The following is a 23,357-nucleotide window of genomic DNA, read 5'->3' on the forward strand; positions in this document are numbered from 1 at the left end:
AGGGTCTTGGGATCGAGCCCCTCGTCAGGCTTCCTGCTCAGCAGGAATCTGCCTATCCCTCTCCCTGCTGCTCCCCCTGCTTGTGCTCTCTCTCTCTCTAATAAATAAATAAAATCTTTATAAATAAACAAACACACAAACTGTATCTGAAGATTCACTCTTTATATTAGTTCTGGAAAAAATGCCTCTTTCACATTTTCTGTATTCTTTTTTTTTAAGATTTATTTATTTATTTATTTGACAGAGAGAGACACAGTGAGAGAGGGAACACAAGCAGGGGGAGCAGAAGAGGGAGAAGCAGACTCCCCGCCAAGCAGGGAGCCCGATGCGGGGCTTGATCCCAAGGTCCTGGAATCATGACCTGAGCTGAAGGCAGACGCTTAATGACTGAGCCACCCAGGTGCCCTTGTATTCTTTTTTGACAGAACTCATATTAAATGTATATTAGACCATATCATCCTCAATGACTCTTTTTAAGATTTTATTTTATTTTATTTTTTAAAGATTTTATTTATTTATTTGAGACAGAGAATGAGAGAGAGAGAGCACATGAGAGGGGGGAGGGTCAGAGGGAGAAGCAGACTCCCCGCCGAGCAGGGAGCCCAATGCGGGACTCGATCCCGGGACTCCAGGATCATGACCTGAGCTGAAGGCAGTCGCTCAACCAAGTGAGCCACCCAGGCGCCCTAAGATTTTATTTTTAAGTAATTTCTACACCCAACATAGGGCTCAAACTTAACAACCTCGAGATCGAGAGTAGCATGCCCCACCAACTGAGCCAGCCAGGTGTCCCAGGGGTTTTTATATTCAAAATCTTCTCATCTATAGTAGAGATAGTTCTTTGTTTCTTTGTGTGTGTGTTTTTTAAGATTTATTTATTTGAGAGAGAGTGTGCCTGGGGGTCAAAGGCAGAGGGAGAGGGAGAGACAGTCTTAAGCAGGCTCCCCGCTGCTTGCGGAGCCCTACTTGGGGCTGATCTCAAGACCCTGAGATCATGACCTGAGCCAAAACCAAGAGTTGGATGCTTAATCAACTGAGCCACCCAGGCCCCTCCGTTTCTTTGGGTTTTTGTTTGTTCATTTTTACAATAGATCTCGCCTTTTATTTTATTTTCTTGCCTTATTGTCTTGGCTAGAACTTCCAATATTATGTAAAATAGAAGTGGCAAGAATGGTCATCCTTGTCTTGTTCCTGATTTTAGGGAGGAAAGCATTGTCTTTCACCATTAAGTATAATGCTAGCTGTGGGGTTTTCACAGATGCTTTCTATCATATTGAGGAAATTCCCTTCTATTCCTCATTTTGTTAAATGTTTTTAATCATAGGGGCGCCTGGGTGGCTCAGTCGTTAAGCGTCTGCCTTCGGCTCAGGTCATGATCCCAGGGTCCTGGGATCGAGCCCCGCATCGGGCTCCCTGCTCGGCGGGAAGCCTGCTTCTCCCTCTCCCACTCCCCCTGCTTGTGTTCCCTCTCTAGCTGTCTCTCTCTCTCTCTGTCAAATAAATAAAATAAAAATCTAAAAAAAAATGTTTTTAATCATAAAGAGGTGTTGAATTTTTGAAATGCCTTATCTGTTTCTATTGAGATGATCATGTGGTTTTTGTTCTTTATTTTATTGATATGGTGTATTACATGAATTGATTTTTGCATGTTAAACCCATCTTGCGTTCCTGGGAAAAATCACACCTGGTCTTGGTGTGAATTCCTTTCACATGTTGCTGGATTCCTTTCCCTAGTGTTTTGTTGAGGATTTTTGTATCTATATTCATAAGAAATCTTGATGTTTGTTTTTAATTTAGTTATTACTTTTTTTAGAGAGGGAGAGAGAGAGAGAGAGAGAGGGCAGGGGGAGGGGCAGAGAGAACCTTAAACAGGCTCCACGCCCAGCACTGAGCCCAATGCGGGGGCTCAATCCCACAACCCTGAGATCATGACCTGAGTTGAAATTAAGAGTCAGTCGCTCAACCAATTGAGCCACCTAGGTGGCTGCTTTTCAAGTGGGATTTATGGTGTTTCCAAACCAATGCTGCTGCTTCTGCCATCTTTTGAGAATTTTCCATGTGTGCGGTCAAAAAAATTCGTTATTAAAAAGATTTCTTGGGGGAAAACCCCCAAAGGCATTGTTTTATCTGAGCTCCCCTTTTTTTTATTCAACAAACATTTATTGAGCACTTATGGATCCATTATCAAAAAAACAAATTAACTATGATCTTCGGTCTCAAAGATCTCAATTAACCCTACGAGTAGTTAAATCTTTTTGTGTGTTTCGGTCTAACTCAATCTCGTATACGCCAGATTGTTCGACAATGTAAGACCTGATGATTTTATTTTCACTCAGTCTTAGTTTAGTTTGTTTTGTGAAACAATAATACAGCTTTGGAAAAATCGATGGCTCTGGCACGATCTATCAGCACTTTTGCTACAAATGTCAGCTTCTATTTGCATGGTTCTTTACTGTTCTTGTTGTTCCTGCTTGTTAAGCAAATTCTGTCAAAAAAATAAGTTAAGTAATAACTAGGAAATAACAGGGCCCAAACTTGTCCATGTACTAAAAGTGCTCAGAGAATATCAAGGAAGTACCAGCTATTGATTTCAAAGGAATTCTACTGGGCAAAACTTTTCTTTGTAAGGACTATTTAGCTCTGAAGTAGGTTTCCTAAAATAATGTCAAGGGAAAATTACTTTTTAGTTTATTTATCTTTTATGTAGAGACAATACATCTAGTGTTTGCTTGGATAATATAGTTTGATAAACAATTTTACACAGGGAATACAAATTTTAAAAAGTGAAGTTTTCCTGGTATGGGGGGCATTTCCAAAATCTGTGTTTCTGCACTTGGGCAACACTTGTACCTCTAGTTCCTGACAAAGTCCATCAACATACTTTGGGTATGTTAACTCCTATTTGCCAGAAGCTTAACTAGGTAAAATTTCCACCCTGTATACTAGGAATAGGGGCAGTGCTTGAAACTCTACTTTTGGGAGGATTTCTCATTTTATGTAAATTTCAACACAGTGGAATGACTTAAGGGAAAAAAAAAACTACACTCATTCTAGCTCCTCAGTGTTCCTTCTTTTAAAATAATAGTTTTCATTAACTTTTTGTTTGGTGTCTTTTGCAAAAGTAATACAGACTCAATGTAGAATATGGGGAAAATTCAGTAAAGCAACATTTTGGTCCATCCTTTAGAGACAGCGATGGACAGTTTTCTTTAAACGGTAATGGAGTGTCGTGAACTGTTCTGTAAACTGCAATTTTTCCTCGTCTACCATTTTCGACTTTTTTACAGCGACTACTGTCCGCCCTTTCTCCACAGGTGGTCGCAGCCCCTGCAGGGCGATCTAATTTCTCCCCCGACTTTCCCCCGCAGCCGGAAGCCGCTTGCCCACAGGGCAGCTGCGGAACCAGCGCAGGCCCGGTTCCTTTAAGAGGCGGGCGCGGGGGCGGGGAGGGGGGCGCCTCGCCGATTGGCCGAGCTTGGAGCCACGTGGCTGTCCTGGCAGCAGAGGCGGTGGCCCGGCTCCCGGAGGCTGTCGCGGAGCTGCCCCGGGGTCCCCGGGAAGGGGCGAGGGCTCACCGATGTGCGTGAGGAGGTGCCTGGTGGGCCTCACCTTTTGTACCTGCTACCTGGCTTCTTACCTCACGAACAAGGTGAGGGGGGCGGGCGCGGGGCGGCGATGATTGCACGTGGGAGATCTGGGTCCCCAAATCGTCCGTGGAACAGATGCAGCCTCCAGCTGTTTATCTGATTTTTCCTGATGGTGGTGGAGACGAAGCTGACTGTGTAGGGAACCCTTGTTTAGGAATAGGATTCGTGGAATTATTTTTGAAAATAAAATATAAAGTTAATTTTATTTAAAGTAATGTCATGAAACCCTGTTTGTGAAACGGCAGAAAAGCAATTGTACCATGTTTTTTATTTTGTTGGGAGGGGGAAACTGGCCTTGGATTTGGTACCATGCAGGGAAATGTTGGACCGCTGTGAGCTAGAGTGGGGCATCCCCTCCTGTCCTGGACATTGGGCTGGAAACCAAGACAAAGTGGTGATGCCAGGCCCGGGACCACTTTCTCCTACTCTGGGGTCTCCATTGCCCCCCCAAAACACCAAACCCCTCTTGCTCTCTGGAAAAAAAACTATTAAATAGCATTTCCCTATACCTTCTCTCTTAATGTGAGTGGCTGTCTTCAGTATACTCAGAGGATGCACCAGAACCCTCCTTCCCCCTGTCCAGTTGATTTTTAGTTCTGGTGATGGGCCTTTAAAGATCCATACATAGTACCTTCCTGGTAGGGGTGGGAGAGGTAGTCCTTCACAGTGGGACTCTGGTAGGGACTTTGTACTCTTAAATTATGCCACTGTTTCAACCAGGACAGTTATGCTTCCTTTTGGTCTCCAGACCAGGTTGGCTTGCTTAAAGAGAGACAAAGAAGGGGGATTGGATTTTTAGGTAAATTGGACAGTAGATAAGGTGGATACCCTGAGAAAAGAGACTTAAGTCCAGTTTTCAACAGGTGCTGCAGTTCCAACATGGCACTTCTGGGGTCTGGAAAGAGGCTGAGTGGTTGGACCTCCACAGCATCAGACCCAGCTGCTGTGCATCCCAATTTGCTGATGATCCCAGTTCCATTCCCCGACCGACAGGTGGTCATGCTTCTGACAATACTGGGGAAAAATAGACCCGCTCTTTTTAGTATGACTTGGAAGGTCTTTCTTTTTTAAAATTTTTGCCCAATGTGTGATTTTTGGGGGGAAGGATAAAAGCCTTTTTGAAACTTGAGTGTATTTATGTTTCTTCAGTAGGCATTTCTTTGATTATACAATCAATTCTCGATAATTTGAAAATGTCCACTAATCTGGTATTTGTTTTTCAGTATGTCCTGTCTGTCTTGAAATTTACCTACCCTACATTATTCCAAGGGTGAGTATCTTTTATGCTCTTTATACACATTTGTGGGACATGTCCAACCAGCATCATTAGCTGTTCTTTAAAATATTTTTGGGGTGCCTGGGTGGCTCAGTAGGTTAAGCTTCTGACTCCTGATTTCTGGTCAGGTCATGATCTCAGGATCGTGAGATTGAGCCCCACTTTGGGCTCTGCATTCAGCAGGGAGTCTGCTTGAGATTCTTTCTCTCCCTCTCCCCCTCCCTCTTCCCCTCCCCCTGCTCAAGTGCTTTCTCTCTCTCTCAAATAAATAAATCTTAAAAAAAATAAAATATTTTTAATGACTACATAGATTTTTTTATGAAATAGACATACGGTAATTTATTTAGCCATTCTATTAATGGGCATTTAAATTGTGTCCCATTTTGGGGGCATAAAGACAACGATGTTATCAGACATTTGTTATATTCAAATCTGTCAAATTTCTAGCTATTTCTTTGGGATAGATTCCTATGTAAGAAATTTTGGTTAAAGAATATGAACTTCTTTAGTATTCCTCCTGAATATTAAATTCTTTTTCAGAAATGTGTTACCAATTTACATTGTGACCAAGTTTCTATAATATTGTACTCAAACCATGACTGTTTTTCTCCTCTCTCTGATGCATGAGCCCCAAATGGTATCACATTGTTTTGTCTTACATTTTTCATGAAGCTGGACCGTTTTCTTATGTGTGTTACCCATTTGTATTGCTTTTATCAGTGAATTGTCTACTTGTGCCTTTTCCCTTTTATTTTTACTGGGGTTGTAGTATCTTTCTTATTAATTTAATGACTTCTTCATATTTTAAGAATGCCAACCACTTGTCCATCATGTTTATTAGAAATTTCTTTTTTTGCAGTTTGTCCTTTGCCTTTTCATTTTGTTCATGCTTATTTTGATTATTTAAATGTATTTTTAAGTGACATCATGGAGAATTTATTGCTAAGATGTAAGACGGAAGCAACAGAAAGAACTACAGATAAATCTAGCATGTGGTCTTATGATTGAAGAATGCCATTCTTAGACAAAAGAGATGAGGAAAAAGGGGTGTGGAGCTAGGTCATAGTGGAGATGTTGTAGAAGCAGCACAGGCTGCTCTGGCACTCACATTTCCCTTCCTCACCTCATCCCCACTCAAGCTTTTTATTTAATTAATTAATTTAGTTAAGATTTATTTATTTTAGAGAGAGAAAGAAAGCGTGAGTGTGGGAGAGAGGAACAGAGGAAGAAGGAGAGAGAAACTCAAGCCGACTCTGTGCTGAGTGCGGAGCCTCACGCAGGGCTTGATTTCACGATCCCAAGATCACGACCTGAGCTGAAACCAAGAGTTGGATGCTTAACTGACTGCACCACCTAGGTGCCCCTCCGCTCAAGCTTTTAAAAAAAAGTCGTTTTAGGGTGCCTGGGTGGCTCGGTCGGTTGGGTGTCTACCTTTGGCTCAGGTCATGAACTCAGGGTCCTGGGATCCAGCCCTGCATCAGGCCCCCTGCTCAGTGGGGAGCCTGCTTCTCCCTCTCCCTCTGCCCCTCCCCTTGCTTATGCTTGCTCTCTCCCTCTGTCTCTCTCCCATATAAATACATAAAATCTTTAAAAAATTGTTTTATTTTTATAGTGGACAAATATTGATGATTGTGATTGGTACCATTGCTTTAATGTTTATTCTTCTCCATCACAAGCTCATGTAGATATTTACGTACATTTCATTAAAGCTTTATTCAATTTTTAATCATTGTCCATTTATTTAAATGTGTAATGTGAGGAAATCATCCCTCCCCTAGTTTCATTTATACTAGCCCTATGTTTTTTTAAAAAAGGTTTATTTATTTATTTGAGAGAGAGAGAAAGAGAGCATGAGTGGCAGGAGCAGAGGGTGAGGGAGAGAGAATCTCAAGCAGACTCCATGCTGAGCATAGAGCCCAATGCAGGGCTCGAACTCACAACGCCAAGATCAAGAGTTGCATGCTCCACTGACTGAGCCTCATATACTAGCCCTGTATTTTCTATTTTATTGTATAATCTTTCCTTTTGCCTTTGGGTTGTTAATATCATATATAAAGTTATTTTTCTACGGTCTATTTTTGAGTATTTGTCAATTTTTATGAAAAAGGGCTACTGCTAAATTGTTTTAATTATTATAGCATTTAAATATGTCATAGAGCAGGACATCCCTCATTCTTTTTTTTTTTTTTTTTTAATATTATACAAATGCAAACAAAAGAGCAGGGGTCATGATCTTTGCCAGACAAGGTCCAGGACAAAAAGGACTAAACATATGAAGAAAGATGTGTTATGATGCTAAATAAAGCATGCAGTTCAAAATGAAAAGATACATCATAAATGTTATGAAAAGACATGTTGGAGTGTGCCGTTCAAAATGAAAATAAAATAGTGATGAATATCTACCAGCCAGACAATGGGGCAGAAATATCAGGAATACATAGAAACATACAATTAATAGGAGACAAATTTGCCACTATTTTTCCATGACATTCAGTTGGACAAACAAAAAGCTAGTGTCCATGTGTGTGTATGTGTGTATGTATATATATATAAGCTAAATAATACAATTAATAGGTAAATATTAAACCCTGCATCTTTAAAATAGAAACTATACCCTCTTCTCAAATGCCCAGGGAATATTCATTATGAATAAAACAAGCAATAATTTGCCCAAAGTAACAATTATATAATCTTACTGCCCTAAAGCTAGATTTTATTTTATTTTTTTAAATTTTATTTAATTATTTGAGAGAGAGAGTGAGCGAGAGAGAGTGGTGCGGAGGGGCAGAGGGAGAGGAGGAGGCAGACTCCTCGCTAAGCAGGGAACCCAAGGTAGGACTCAATCCCAGGACCCCTAGGTCATGACCTGAGTCGAAGGTAGATGCTTAACTGACTGAGCCACCCAGGTGCCCGTAAAGCTAGAATTTAATATCAAAACCAAAAATCTCGGGCGCCTGGGTGGCTCAGTTGGTTAAGCGATTGCCTTCGGCTCAGGTCATGATCCTGGAGTCCCTGGATCGAGTCCCGCATCGGGCTCCCTGCTCAGCGGGGAGTCTGCTTCTCCCTCTGACCCTCCCCCCTCTCATGTGCTCTCTCTCATTCTCTCTCTCTCAAATAAATAAATAAAATCTTTAAAAAAAAAAACAACCAAAAATCTCTATTTACAAATAATTCTTCATTCATAAGAAAAATACAATTAAAATCAATATTGAAAAATCCTATTTTGCCTATAAGATGTGCAAAATAAAATTTCAAAATTTGATAACACAACGTTGGTGAAGATGTAGAAAACAGGTGCTCTCCTACATGGATCTGGGGTGGCAAATTGGTACAGTATCTGTGAGTGACACTTTGGCAATATGTAACACTATCGCAACAGTTTGAATCCTTCACTTCTGCAGTTCCACTTCCAGGGATTTATTAGAGATGTTTACTTGCACTTTTGTAAATAAAATATGTACGAAGACATACGTGGGAAACATTGCAGCTCTGTGACAGCAAGCATTTTTAAACAACCTGATTTTCATCTCTACAGAACCCATTAAATAAATTATATTATAGCCTTAATGGAATATTATTCAAATGGCAAAAAATAATAAGGACACTCTCAGGTATTGAAATGAAAAGGTTTTCAAAATGCATTTAATGGGGGACAAAAGCAAGTCTGTAACAGGGTGGTACAATACCATCGTGTAGAAATGTGTGTGTATGTTTTCCTTATTTAAAAAAAGGTGAAGGGGTGCCTGGGTGGCTCAGTCGGTTAAGCGTCCACCTTCGGCTCAGGTCATGATCCCAGGGTCCTGGGATCGAGCCCCACATCGGGCTCCCTGCTCAGCGGGGAGCCCGCTTCTCCATCTGCCTGCCGCTCCCCCTGCTTGTGCTCTCTCTCTCTGACAAATAAATAAATAAAATCTTTAAAAAATTAATAAATAAAAATTAAAAAAGGTGAAGAAACTACCAAGAGTGGTTACCCTTAGAAAGGTGGAAGCTGCGCAGAGAGTGGACAGGCAAGGGAAGAAGACTTTACAGCACTTCCTTTTTTATACTTTTGGATTTTTGTTCTTTATAGTATCACCAATATATTACTTCAGGTAAAATTCAGAATGACCTTGTCAAGTTTCTCCCTAATATTTCATAGCAAAACTTAAAAAAAATATTGTTTATGATTACATATACAGTAGTCCCCCCTTATCCACGGTTTCGCTTTCTGCGGTTTCGGTCACCCGCAGTCAGTTCTCTCTGGAAATAGATGATTCTCCCCTGACTTGTCAGAGGTGAATGGTAGCCTACGGGTATGTCAGAATGCCTACCTCATTCACCTCACTTCACCTCACCATGTGGGCATTTATCATCTTGCAGCATTGTGAGAAGAAGGGTGAGTACAGAGAGTTTGAGAGAGAAACCACATTCATATAACTTTTATTACAGCATATTGTTATAATTGTTCTGTTTTATTATTGGTTATTGTTGTTAATCTCCTACGGAGCCTAATTTATAAATTCAACTTTATCATAGGTATGTACGTGTAGGAAAAAACATAACATATATTTGGTTCGGCACTATCTGCAGTTTCAGGCATCCCCAAGGATCTTAAAATGATCCCCCACAAGTAAGGGGGGGAACCACTGTATTTCCGTCAATAAAGCTGGGATGTTGTTTTCTCTTTCAGTGAATAGGAATCATTTTCTGGTCCTGACTGTCTTGCAGTTCTCTCCAGGTAGAGAGCCTTAGGGAACTTAGGTGGGAAAGGAGGATCTCTACGTCTGGATTGCCTTTTCCCCTGTGTATCTGTGGATGAGTCAGACTGAATGTCCCTCCTCCAACAGATTGTAAGGTCTACAAATGGAAGAATTTTTTTTTTTAATCTCTTTTGTCACTGGAGTATCTATCCCCAGTGCTTAGAACAATGCCTGGAATGTAGGAGTTACACAATTGGGCAGAGTAACTCATTCTACAAATCCTTATTGGGTGCATACTGTGTGCCAGGCACTGTTTTAGACATGAGAGGTACATCAGTGGAGAAAGCAAAGATCCCTGACCTCGTACAGCTTTCTTTTCTCTCCTGCCTGTCCCTTAAATTTACTTGCAGTGAATGGTACCTTCCATCCAGTTGCCTGACTGAAGAACTCCCAGAAACGTGGGAGTTGATTCCTTTGTCTCCTTCATCCCTGACATCTTTTTTTTTTAATGTTTTTTTTTAAATTTATTTATTCATGAGAGTCAGACAGAGAGAGAGAGAGAGAGAGAGGCAGAGGCAGAGGGAGAAGCAGGCTCCCCGCCGAGCAGGGAGCCCGACGCGGGACTCGATCCCAGGACCCCAGGATCATGACCTGAGCCGAAGGCAGACGCTCAACCATCTGAGCCACCCAGGTGCCCCTTCATCCCTGACATCTAGTTAACCACCAGGACCTCCTAAATATCCTCAGAATCTGTCCACCTTCTTCATCCAAATTGCCCCTTCACGGGCCACTGTCATCTCTCAAATTACTATTGACATTTTGAGCTGGGTAACCCTTTGTTATGGGGCTGTCCTGCACATGGTAGGATATTTGGCAGCATCCCTGGCTACGACTCACCAGATGCCAGTTGCCACCCTCCCTTCCCCTACCTCCAGTTATGACAACCAAAAATGTCTCTAGGTACTGCCAAATGTCCCCTGGGTGGGGGGGAACATACGGTTGAGTGCCACTGCTCTAGATTACGCTGTTGGAGGGCATGACCATATCTGTCTGCTCTGCTTGGCTGGGTTAGAGAAGGTTTCACAAAGGAGGCGTAAAAACTGGATCTTAAAGGATGAGCAGGTGTTCGCCAACACACAAGGAGATGGGAGAAGGGCGCCTGGGTGGCTCAGATGGTTGGGCGTCTGCCTTCGGCTCGGGTCATGATCTCAGGGTCCTGGGATCGAGTCCCACATCGGGCTTCCTGCTCCTTGGGAGCCTGCTTCTCCCTCTGCCTCTCTCTCTCTGTCTCTGTCTCTCATGAATAAATAAATAAAATCTTAAAAAAAAAAAAAAAAGGAGATGGGAGAATATGATGGGTCAAGAGGACAGCACATGGAAACTCTTAAAAGTATGGAATGACCTGGCACATTCCCGAGGCTGTGGGAGGTTCAGTATGGCTGGAATGTCGCTGCCTGTGGCAGATGGACAGGAGCTGGTCTTGGAAAGGGGAGACTGCAAGTCTGGGAAGGCTTGTGTGTCACACGCAAGTGACTTTATCCTGGAGGCCAGCAGTTCCCCACTGTTATGTCACAACCCACGGGTGTGTTGTAATCACTTCCGAGGTGAGGTGTCTCAAGTCATAAAATAAGGTTTTGAAGTCTATGAATGGCTCACCAAAAATAAAGCAATTAGAGTGAAACAAGGGGAAGTCATGCCTGTAGTAGCCTCTCACTCATTTTGAACTTTGCTGTGCTTTGTGCCATGGGAGGGGCCGGGGTGCGTAATTCACAGCCTGGTTCCCCCTGTGCTCTGCATGCTGAGGAAGTGCGTCTCACATGAGCTACGTGGCCCCCGGTGTGTCGTGGCAGAAAAGAGATTGGGAGTTGCTGCCGGCCACCAGGGAAGAATCAACCATTTTTAAAATGAGCGAGTGGCAAAATTAAGTTTGCATTCTAGAACAAGCCCTGTGGCTGCAAGGTAGAGAATGGATGTTGTGGGACCATCCTGGGGATAGGGACACCAGTTAGGGGACTGATGTTCGGTTCAGGTGTGCCACGAGGGGAGTCTCATTAGGCAGAGGCAGAAGGTATGGGAAAGAGAAGGCGTGGCACTTGAGAACTGTTAGGGGATTACGTGCAATAGAATTTTGTGAACAGATGAGGGAGGTGACTGAGGAGGAAGAGCTAGGATGACATCTGGGCTCTGGTTTGGTTGGTTAGGGATGGGGCAGTAGATCAGAATGGGGAAGGGAAGTTCAAGGTCATGTTTTAGGGAAGTTATCGTTGGGAGCTTGTAGGGTATCAAGGTGGCAGTATCCAGGTGAGCACAGGGATTTGGGAATCATCAGTGCAGGGCACTGGGAGAAGTGGGGGCTGTGGGTGAGATTGTTCGGGGAAAAGTCTAGAATAAGAAGAGAAGAATATCAGTGTGAGCACTGAACAGTACAGCTAGACTCAAGAATAGTACAGGTTGAGAAGGAGGGTCTGGGAACTGGGATACCAGTTAGGAGAGAATGGGAGAAAAGAGATGTAGGAGGGCTTAGGTGTGTATATTTACGTCAGCCAGTGGGTCTGCTGGGGCTGGATGGTGTTGGAGATCATAGCACTCTCTCAAATTCACATTGGCTTGTATTCTTTTCAGGTGGCAGACATTAATTGGTGGACTTTTGCTTCATGTGTCATGGAAACTGGGCTGGGCCGAGATCAACAGCAGTTTAAGGTAGAACAGCCTCTTCTTGCTTGATTCATGATTCATACCCTGCATTCTTTTCACATTATTGAACTTCTGGTGTTACTTTGGGAGACATGGATGTTTATTTGAGTTGCTTCATTTCTTAGTTCCCTTCTAACCTTGAGATTTTAGTGCTTTTATAATCATATAGAACTCAAGGAGTGTTTTCCTGGTTAGTTACTAAAATGATATTAAGATTAATCAAGATACATAATTTATAACACTGTATTAATTGGGCTTTGTTATAGATCATGGGAGCACGGTGAATGAGTTTCTAAATCAACTTAAATTTTTTTGGTAAATTTTTAATTTTGAAATTATTTACTACTTTATAGAACAGTTAGAAATAGTACAAAGAACTTCCATACCTTTTACTCATGTTCCTCAATTATTATTTTACCACGCCTCTCCCACCATTTGCTCTTGAGATATATATATATATATTTTTTTTTCCTGAACTATGTGAGAGTAAGTTGCAGATTTGAGAGTAAAATGCCTCTTTTCTTTACTTCTAAATTCTTTAGTTTGTATTTTCTTTTTTTTTTTAAGATTTACTTATTTACTTGAGAGAGCATTCGAGTGCAAAAGAGGGAGTGGTAGAGGGAGAGGGAGAATCTCAAGCAGACTCTGTGCTGAGCACAAAGCCCAATGTGGGGCTCTATCTCACGACCCTAAGATCACCACCTGAGCCAAAACCAGGAGTTGATCGCCCAATCAACTGTGCCCCCAGGTGCTGCTTTCATGTGTATTTTCTAAGAGCAAGGACATTTTCTTTTCTTCTTCTTTTTTTTAAATATTTTATTTACTTATTTGACACAGATTAAGCACAGGCAGGTGGAATAGCAGGCAGTGGGAGAGGGAGAAGCAGACTCCTGCTGAGCAAGGAGCCCAAAGTGGGGCTCGATCCCAGGACCCTGGGATCATGACCTGAGCTGAAGGCAGTCGCTTAACCAACTGAGCCACCCAGGTGCCCCGCAAGGACATTTTCTTACATGACTACAGCTCAGTAATCAAAATCAGGAAATTAATATCGATGCAATACTATTATCTCATCTCCAGACTAAATTTGTATTTTTCCAGTTTTCTCTATAATATCCTTTATTACGTTCCTCCCTGTCCGATTCTGATCCAGGGTCCATTTCACATCACACATTAAATTAGTTGTTATGAATCTATTAAGACAACTTGTTGAATAGATTTAAAAGAAATCTCAAAGACCGTGACATTTTTCAGCCAAAATTATAACCTGAATTGGCTATCCACTCCTGCCTCACCTAGATAAACTCTCACGATTCTTCCAGAACATCATGCCTCACCTGGCATGATGCACAAAATGACAAGCAAATGAAGTCAGCTTTATATGGACAAGACAAACAGCCCTAGTGAATGATCAAGTCATTGACCTTCACCTGTATAACATCCTCACCTTCATAAAATAAAGATACTTTTGGGATTTTATATGTGATATTAAGCAGAGGGCTTACTTTATACTCCATTGTTTCGGTGGATGGTTCAGTGAGAGCTGGGTCTTCATTTAAACAAATAGTGCCCTGAATCCACAAGGCCTGTGATAGTTCTAATATTTAGTTAAATAATGAAGCATCCTGATTCCACATGGTTCAGTTTATTCCTTCACAGAGGCAAGAGACTGGACTAGAATGAAGGAACTATCAGATTGGGGACTGGGGTCCACTCATGCTCATCAACATGGGTCCTCCACTCTGTTTACAGTGTTCCTGATAATTATCTTATAATTTCTGATGTGAATTATTTACTTCATAATAGTCTTTTAAATAATACAAATGTACTGATCCAAAGGGGCACCTGCACCCCAATGTTTATAGCAGCAATGTCCGCAATAGCAAAACTATGGAAAGAACCCAGATGTCCATCAACAGATGAATGGATAAAGAAGATGTAGGATATATATTCAATGGAATACTACTCAGCCATCAAAAAAATGAAATCTTGCCATTTGCAACAACGTGGATGGAACTAGAGAGTATTATGTTAAGTGAAATAAGTCAATCAGAGAAAGACAATTATCATATGATTTCACTCATATGTGGAATTTAAGAAACAAAACAGAGGATCATAGGGGAAGGGAGGGAAAAAATAAAATCACAGAGGGAGACAAACCATAAGAGACTCTTAATCATAGGAAACAAGCTGAGGGTTGCTAGAGAGGATGGAAGTGGGGGGATAGGGTAACTGGGTGATGGACATTAAGGAGGGCACGTGATGTAATGAGCACTGGGTATTATATAAGACTGATGAATCACTGAACTCTACCTCTGAAACTAATAATACTCTCTCTAAAAAAAACAAAAAACCGGGCGCCTGGGTGGCTCAGTCGGTTAAGCGACTGCCTTAGGCTCAGGTCATGATCCTGGAGTCCCGGGATCAAGTCCCACATCGGGCTCCCTGCTCTGCGGGGAGCCTGCTTCTCCCTCTCCCCCTCCCCCTGCTTGTGTTCGCTCTCTCGCTGTGTCTCTCTCTGTCAAATAAATAAATAAAATCTTTAAAAAAAAAACAAAACAAAACCAAAAAACCCAAAACCCCAAAACATTACTTTAGCCATGTTTCCTTAAAAGCTATGCTATTGGTCATACTTAAAAAAATTTATGTGGAAAAATATACGTAATATAAAATTTACCATTTTTAAACAATTTTTAAGTGTATAATTCAGTGGCATTAAGTGCATTCCCAATGTTGTGCAACCATCACCACCATCCATTTGCAGAACTTTTCTATCATCCCAAACAGAAATTCCATAACAAACAGTAACTTTCCATCCTGCCTTCCCTCCCTCCAGCCCCCAGTAACCACTGTTCTACTTTTCGTCTCTATGAATTTGCCTACTCTAGGTAACTCACTTAAGTGGAAGCATACAGTATTTGTCCTTTTGTGACTTGTTATTTCACTTAACATAACGTCCTCAGAATTGTCGCAAGTGTTAGGATCTCCTTCCTCTTTAAGGCTGAATAATATTCCATTTTATGTTTGTTTATGCATCCATCCATTGACAGAATTATTTTTCTGCCTTTTGGGGGAGGGGAAGGAGGAATGACTCATAGAACTGGGTAAAGTAAAAAATTCTCAGGTTCTTTCCCTGGAAGAAGTGATCCTCCAACGGTAGAAATTGGAGGCCCACTAGACACTGCTGTCCCTTGAACTTGCGTGATGCTAGGTTCTCCCCATTGCAGACCTGTGGTCATGTCCCCTTTCAGTCCCCCTGCTAATTCTCAGAGACCTTCTCACTTCTACCTCCTGGACCTTCTTAGGTGGATTCACAGCCTTACACACAATGTCAGCTCGGTTAAGCTCCTGTCAAAGATCATAGCATCTTATTTTGTAGTGGATCTTGTGGTTAATAACTGCGGGTACAGCTCAGGATTTACAGTTGCCAGGGGCCCTTGGCAAAGGGGAGTTCCCAGATGGCTAGCAGCAAGGACCCGGCACTGGTGTTCCTTCGTGTGTGCCTGGGCTAGGTTTGTGTTTGCCATGGTTGCTGTTTCCTACTGGGCTTGGCTTTCTGATCGTGTCAGTAGAGAACCAAAGCCCAGCTTTGCTGTGTGACTGTGCACTTGGGTGGAGATAGGAGAGGCTGGACTCTACTGAAAATGGAAACAGCAGGCAGACAGCTTGGAGTCCCTGAGGTCATTGTGGACTGGGGATTGTACCAGTGGGGCTGGTGGGTGGTCTCCAAATTGGTACTTAATAACATATGCCAGGAGAGCTCATTTAGCCTCCTGATAGCCTGGAGCACAGCAGAATCCCAGATTCCCTCTTAAAACAGGTCACAGATGGGGCACCTGGGTGGCTCAGTCGTTAAGCGTCTGCCTTCGGCTCAGGTCATGATCCCAGGGTCCTGGGATCGAGCCCCGCATCGGGCTCCCTGCTCGGCGGGAAGCCTGCTTCTCCCTGTCCCACTCCCCCTGCTTGTGTTCCTGCTCTCGCTCTCTCTCTTTCTGTGAAATAAATAAATAAAATCTTTAAAAAACAAAACAAAACAAAAAACCAGGTCACAGATCCTGGCACCACATTTCCTACTCTGCAGAGAGGCCATATCTGCTGTGTTGGTCAGTCACGGCCATGTCATGTATTGACTCCATTGAGTGACCCAATGGGATCAATCTTCTCCAGGAGTTTTACTCAGCAACCAGTTATCACCAAGGGTTGGGCGATGCCCTGAGGCCTTCTGTCTCCGGGAGGAGTCTGAGCCCTGGTTTTTAGGCACCGGTTTGTCCTTATATGGCAGCTACTGCCATGGCCAAACCATTGCCGAACGTCGATGTGATTTTTTAGCAGATGTTGAAGTCCTGTGCTGTAGGCTGTTTCCAGAATGTCATCCAGAACACTGTGACCGGACATCTGGCAGAGAGACCACGGCATTCTTTATAGATTCTTTTTTTTTTTTTAAAGATTTTATTTATTTATTTGAGGGAGAGAATGAGAGAGAGAGCACATGAAAGGGGGGAGGGTCAGAGGGAGAAGCAGACTCCCTGCCGAGCAGGGAGCCCGATGCGGGACTCGATCCCGGGACTCCAGGATCATGACCTGAGCCGAAGGCAGTCGCTTAACCAACTGAGCCACCCAGGCGCCCTCTTTACTAGATTCTTGAACCATTGCTTATAGAATCAGGTGTGATTTCATTGGAGACTTTACACACCATCCTCTGGTTCCTTTATTACCAGACTACATGTTTAAATAAAGACATCTGGAGAGTACTTTTTAATGTACTTACTACTTTTTGTTCACTATACCTAAGACAGCAAATTTTTAACTCCCAAGTTTTCAAGTATGAGAAGTTCTAAGTTAATAATTCTGTGTCACGATACCTTTGTGACTAGGGTTTCTTTTTTTTAAGATTTTATTTATTTATTTGAGAGAGAGAGAGAGCAAGCATGAATGGGGGGCAGAGGGAGAGGGAGAAGCAGGCTCCCTGCTGAGCAAGGAGCCCAACATGGGGCTCGATCCCAGGACCCTGGGATCATGACCTGAGCTGATGGCAGATGCTTAACCATCTGAACCATCCAGGTGCCCCATGACTAGAGGTTTCTAACAGATGAAGAAGAAAGCCCCACTCCGAAATTTTCCATTGAGAATCTTTGCTGGAGAACCATAAACAATTTCTTTGATAAAACCTCCAAATTAACTCAGCCCTGTCCCTAAAGAACAGTGAGCAAATCAATTAGGATAGTTCTTTTTATGATTGATTATTTGTTTTTAAGTGAGATAGCTCACCTTCATCAAAGCTACTAGTGTTTGGAATTTCTCAAATATGTTTTAATGTGTTGGCATTTCATTTTGAGTGACTCTTACAGTTTGACGAACAGTTACCTTTGCCCACTGAGGAAAGTTAACACTCAAATTCTTGAGTTTTTGATATTTTTCCTGTTGGTTTTTTTTTTTTTCTCTCCAGAGGAATGCTTTATGTAGATACGTAGGAATGACTTTTTGGGAGTAATAAAACTAGCTTTCAAAGCATTTTCAGGAAACATGGAGAACCACTGAAGGGACATAATATTGAATAAAATCCGATTGGTGTTGGTGTAGTGATTATGGTAGTTCTCAGGAGAAGAGTCCATGAGGCCAGGGATGGTGGAAGGACAGGATTTTTTTTTCAGCTTTATTGAGGTATAATTATCAAATTAAATTGTAAGAGGTTTAAAGCATACATTATGGTAATACAGGACAGGTGGTATTTGGCCCGTGGGCTATAGTTTGCTGACCCTTGTTCTAGGTTATGCTTTGTGAAAAACAGTATCATCACGGGGTTCTTGAGTTCAAGTAATACTAGGGCTGAATTTTGTCAAGGGAGTTGACCCTCTGTGAGTCAGAGGAAGAATAAAGAATGAAGGAGGAGAGGTCTAAGAATAGTAGGAAAGAGGGAGAATAGTGAGTAAGATTCTTGGAGGACCATATCTCCCAATAATGGACCCCAACAAATGAAATCTAGGCCTCTGCTGTAAGTAGGGAGTTAATATATGTAGAAGTCAAAAGAAGAAGAAGAGGAAGAAGAAGGAGGAGGCGGGGGGAAGAAAAAGAAGGGGAGGAAGAAGAAAGAGAAGGAGGAGGAGGAGGAGGAGAAATGCAGAAGTCCTTGCAAACTATAAAGCAAATTTGACTGTACAGTTGCGAGGTGTTACTGTTTTAGGCAATTCCAATAGTCTTCATGAACGCCAGACTCTTGGTGGCTTGGTATTTTTATGTTTGGAAACTATTTTTAGTTCCACTAGGTGTCAGCATAATGCAGAGAATTTTCAAGAACTTTGGCTCAAGGAGCCCTTCAGGCACCCATGAACAGATAAACTTCTGAATGTTTTGAGGGAGCAGATGTTCCTTCCATAATGCATGCTCTATTTGAAAAACAAGTGATTTAATTTAATTAGCCTTCATCTTGATAACAACAGTTTTATAATTCATGGCAACAGACTATTGTCAGCTGCTTGTAAAATGCTTTATTCATCAGGGTTCTTAGAGACAGGAGAGTGTGCACAAGCAAAAAAACAAACAAGCCCACGACTCAAACAAGATGCAATACTTGTGCTTACAAATCATGTAAGAAAAACTATGTTATCACCACAGTTTTCAAACCAGACCCCGTGGCAAATAGTCCTTTCCCCCGAAGAGTTGCTGTGAGATCCCTCCCTATGCACACAGATACACACACTCACTGGCTCAGCAGCTCCTCAGAGGTCCTCGTACCACAGAGACCCGAGATTCTTCCAGGACCACCTCGGGATTTAATTCCAGCTTGCCTCCTTTGTTGGCACATAGGACAAGGAAAGAATAAACGAGCATGGGGGGCCCAGATGGTGCCACCTTATAAATTATAGGTGGAGAAAATGTGCCTGGTTTGTTCCTAATGTGCAGGTATTTGGCTATTGTAGAATCTTAGAGCTGCAGTGGAAGGGTATATATATTATATAAAAATAAGTATGTATTTATAAACATATAAATATGTATTATATAAATATTATATATTTAATATGTATTATATGTAATGTTTATATAAATAATATTTATATATGAATATATATTTATTTATATAATATCTATTTAAGAAATATATATAATAAATATATATCTATTTATATAAGTATATCTATATATTGTATAATTATATGTAATAAATATATAAATAAAATATATAACCTATATGTATAGATAATTTATATATAAATATATAAATTTTATATATATTTTAAAAATATAAAAATATAAATAATCTAAGCTCGGGCTGCTATAACAAAAATACCAGAGATTGGGTGGCTTAAACAGCGAACACTGATTTCTCATAGTTCTGGAGGTTGGGAGGTCCGAGATCAGGGTGCCAGCGTGGTTAGGTTCTGGTGAGGACCTCTTCTTGTCTGTCTTGTATCCTTCACTGTGGAGAGGGAGAGGGAGAGGGGGAGGGGGAGGGGGAGGGAGGGAGAGAGAGGGAGAGGGAGAGAGAGGGAGAGAGAGAGAGGGAGAGAGGGAGAGAGAGAGAGAGAGAGAGAAAGCAAGGTCTGTCTCTTTTAAAGGGCACTAATCCCATCATGAGGGCTCCACCCTCATGACCTTATTACCTCCCAGAGGCCCCACCTCCAAATACATCACGCTGGGGTTCGGATGTCAACGTCTGAATTTTGGGGGAATACAAGCATGTAGCCCATAGCAGAGGGTGGAGTCAGGGTAAGTTCTCTGGAAGGCGATTTCATAACCAGTTCTGCACTTTGATGCATGGATCTTTGAGCAGCAATTCCACTGCAAAAACATGAATATGAAAAGGGAGTGTATTCAAGGATAACTCTTACAGCATTAGAATAGTAAAAAGAGGATTCATTTCTATGTCCAGCAATAGGCTATTACTCAATTAGTGATAAATTGGTGATGATTTTTCGACACAGAAAGATGTTAAGCAGATTATGGAACAACGCGTTCGGTAGGATCCCATTTTCACTGTGTGTTCATATACGTGCATATGGGCACTATTTGGAGGGTAGACTTAGTAAGGTAGTAACAGTGGTTTTCTTTGGGTAGTGGGATGGTCATTGTAAATGTTTTTCTTGATTACCTGTATTTTGAAAATTTTCTAGCATGGATAGGTATGACTTTTTAATAAGAAAACGAGATAAATTATTATAGAAAACAAAATGACTGCCTCCATGCCAAGTTTCTGAGTTCATGTCTTTTGAAGAAAACATGTTTGTTTGTTTTTCACTGCAGTTAGTTTTCCATTGTCCCAGTTAGAGGTTACAACTTGATTATTAGAAATGTTTATTGTTGGGGCGCCTGGGTGGCTCAGACGTTGAGCGTCTGCCTTCGGCTCAGGTCATGATCCCTGGGTCCTGGGATCGAGTCCCGCATCGGGCTCCCTGCTCAGCGGGGAGTCTGCTTCTCCCTCTCCCACTCCCCCTGCTTGTGTTCCCTCTCTCGCTGTGTCTCTCTCTGTCAAATAAATAAATAAAATCTTTTAAAAAAAAAAAAGAAATGTTTATTGTTTATTGTTAGAATTCCCATTAGGGCCATTTCAAAGAGGCAAATGGCAGGATGCAGGTATTTTTTACTTTCATCCCTGCCCTTAAAAATCTAGTAGCTCTAAGCACCAGCAATTCTGTTCAGAGCAAAGTCTCTGAAGGGCTTCAGAAAAGCATAGGAAGAAATGTGAATTAGGGTCATGCCTTGAGTTTTCTGGTGTGGTTTGTGGCTGTTGTTTTCCCCCTTGTATCCATCTAGAGAAAGAAGGGAAAATCTTTTTTTTAAGTTACAAAGTAATACATGATGATTGCTTCAGCAAATATTTGAGTGTCTAGCAGATATACCAGGGATTGTGGTGGGGGGGGGGGGGGGGGGGGGGGGGGGCGGTGCACAGTGAACAAAACACAAAAATCCTTGCCCTCATAGAGCATACCTTCTCGTTGAGATAGATGGACAAGAAACAAAGGAAAATGGAAGTATATGATGTGTCAGATGGCAGTAAGTGTAGAGAAAAATGAAGCCAGGTAGGGGAGTAGGCATGTCTGTGTGTGTGCCTGAGTGCGTTCTAGTGGGTGGGGGTCGGGGAGTTGTTCCTTGACTCATGGATAAGATGACTTTTGAGCAGAGGTCTGAATATGTGAGAGAGTGAGCCATGCAGGGGTCTGGAGGAAGAAGGTTCCGGGCAGGGAGGCAATAGTAAACCGTGAGGTGCTTGGCATACCTGATGCCCAACGGCAAGGCCAGAATGCAGTTTTATTTTCCTTGCAAATGAAAACATCATTGTGGATAACTTTAATTACCTTTAACTATTGTATAGAGTATGCATATTTTAAAAGCTTTTGATAAGTATAGCCAAGTAGTGTGTATGTGTATATATATGTATAACTTTTCATATGTTTATTGGCTATTGTATTTCTTATGTGTGCTGTGTGAGAGAAAAGAAATACACACACGCACTGACACACACAAATACTTGGTTTTGCCCACTGACTATTTTTCTTTTGTGGAGCTGATTTTTTTTTCTTATTGAATTGTAAACATTCATTATACATTAAGAATATGAAATTCCAGCCTGTTTTATATGTTGCCTGTAGTTTTTCCTAGGTCATTAATCATCTCTTGATTTTTTTTTTTTAAGATTTTATTTATTTGACAGAGAGAGAGAAAGCGAGAGAGGTAACACAAGCAGGGGGAGTGGGAGAGGGAGAAGCAGGCTACCCACTGAGCAGGGAGCCCAATGCTCGGGGCTCGATCCCAGGACCCTGAGATCATGACCTAAGCCAAAGGCAGATGCTTAACAACTGAGCCACCCAGGCACCCTAGCTCTTGATTTTCTTTATGGTGTTTTTTGGTCAGTGCATAAAATGTAGGTGGATCTATCAATCTTCCATAGTGGCTTCTGTGTTTGGAGTTATGTGTAGAAAAACCCAGAACATTTATTGAGTGTTATGCCATGCACTGCTCTGGACTTGTGCATCCTTCCTCTGCCCCCATGCCTAGTGACCTAGGTGACCCCTAGATACCTCCAGCCCTAGATGAAAAGGGCACAGTCCAGGGAAATGTGTGAAGTTTGTCCATCTCTTAGAGCTCTTGGTTAAAGTTAGTCAGCTAACTGCTGGAACATTCCTTGGCAGTGAAGAGAGCTGATTATAATTCCCAAGGATTTGGGTAACCATGTGCATGTTATAAGGTTATACTCTTCAGTGCCCAGAACCAGGTATGATTTCCATCACTTATTGCTGTATCTTCCTGGAAAATAATCCTCCATTTTAGCAGAATTAACTCGGATTTTAAAATTATAGTTTCATTTTGTCCTGAAGAAATATTTTTTTAAAAAGTATTTTAAGGGGCCCCTGGGTGGCTCAGTTGGTTGAGCGACCGACTCCTTGTTCCAGCTCAGGTCATGATCTCAGGGTCCTGGGATTGAGCCCCACATCAGGGTCCACTGGGAGTCTGCTTGGGATTCTCTCTCCCTCTCCCTCTGCCCTTCCCCCTGGCTTGTGCTTGTGTGCACGCTCTATCTCAAATAAATAAATCTTTAAAAAAACAAATATTTCAAGAGATGGCAAAAGCACAAAAAAGCACTACTCTTATAGTCCCTGTTCCCACCTTGTCTCCACACAACCTGGAAAAGCATGGAAAACTCAGTTGTCATGCATTTTATCTGCCCCAGGTAACCATTGAAAGGTCTGACCTGTCCATGTTAAGATAGCACAGGAACTGATAGTCGAGGAAAACCCTGTAAGCCAGAGAGCCCAAGTCTGATTCCTGAAGCAGCAGGTATAAACAGTTCTTCAAATGCTGTTCACCTGTCATCGGACTAGACTCCTTGGGGCAGGTTCTCTCTGGGGGGGAGACACAGTGTGCTCTCCTGTGACTGCCAGTCTGTTTGCTGGGTTCTCCTGCTGATGTATAAATTAAGTGAGATCAGTGTTGCAAAGAATTTGGGAATGAAGAGATAGGGAAGAACAAACTTGTGACAGAGTCTTACTGAACCTTGAGAGACTTTTATTGCTTTGAGTAATGGACCAAGGAGGGGGGGAATGTTGGGTCCCTTCTGCTTCCCTATCCCAC

At 42.1% G+C, this 23,357-nt stretch overlaps 1 protein-coding gene across 2 annotated transcripts in view; it reads left to right on the top strand.

Annotated features, from left to right (window-relative positions):
• The first annotated feature begins 3,498 nt into the window (after positions 1 to 3,498).
• TMEM241 (transmembrane protein 241) overlaps positions 3,499 to 23,357 on the top strand; it is a 113,587-nt gene continuing 93,728 nt past the window's right edge. The window contains exons 1-3 of one of the 2 annotated variants that reach the window (XM_034996277.1): positions 3,499 to 3,649; positions 4,871 to 4,917; positions 12,225 to 12,302. In XM_034996277.1, the coding sequence (XP_034852168.1) occupies positions 3,578 to 3,649; positions 4,871 to 4,917; positions 12,225 to 12,302 (197 nt within the window). In that variant the 5' untranslated portion in view covers positions 3,499 to 3,577. The remainder of the gene's footprint in view (positions 3,650 to 4,870; positions 4,918 to 12,224; positions 12,303 to 23,357) is intronic. The other variant, XM_034996276.1, reaches the window with a different exon arrangement.

This window comes from Mirounga leonina, unplaced genomic scaffold (genome assembly GCF_011800145.1).
Source record: "Mirounga leonina isolate KUSES-001 unplaced genomic scaffold, KU_Mleo_1.0 Mir_93, whole genome shotgun sequence".
In the NCBI taxonomy this organism is placed as follows: Eukaryota; Metazoa; Chordata; class Mammalia; order Carnivora; family Phocidae; genus Mirounga; species Mirounga leonina.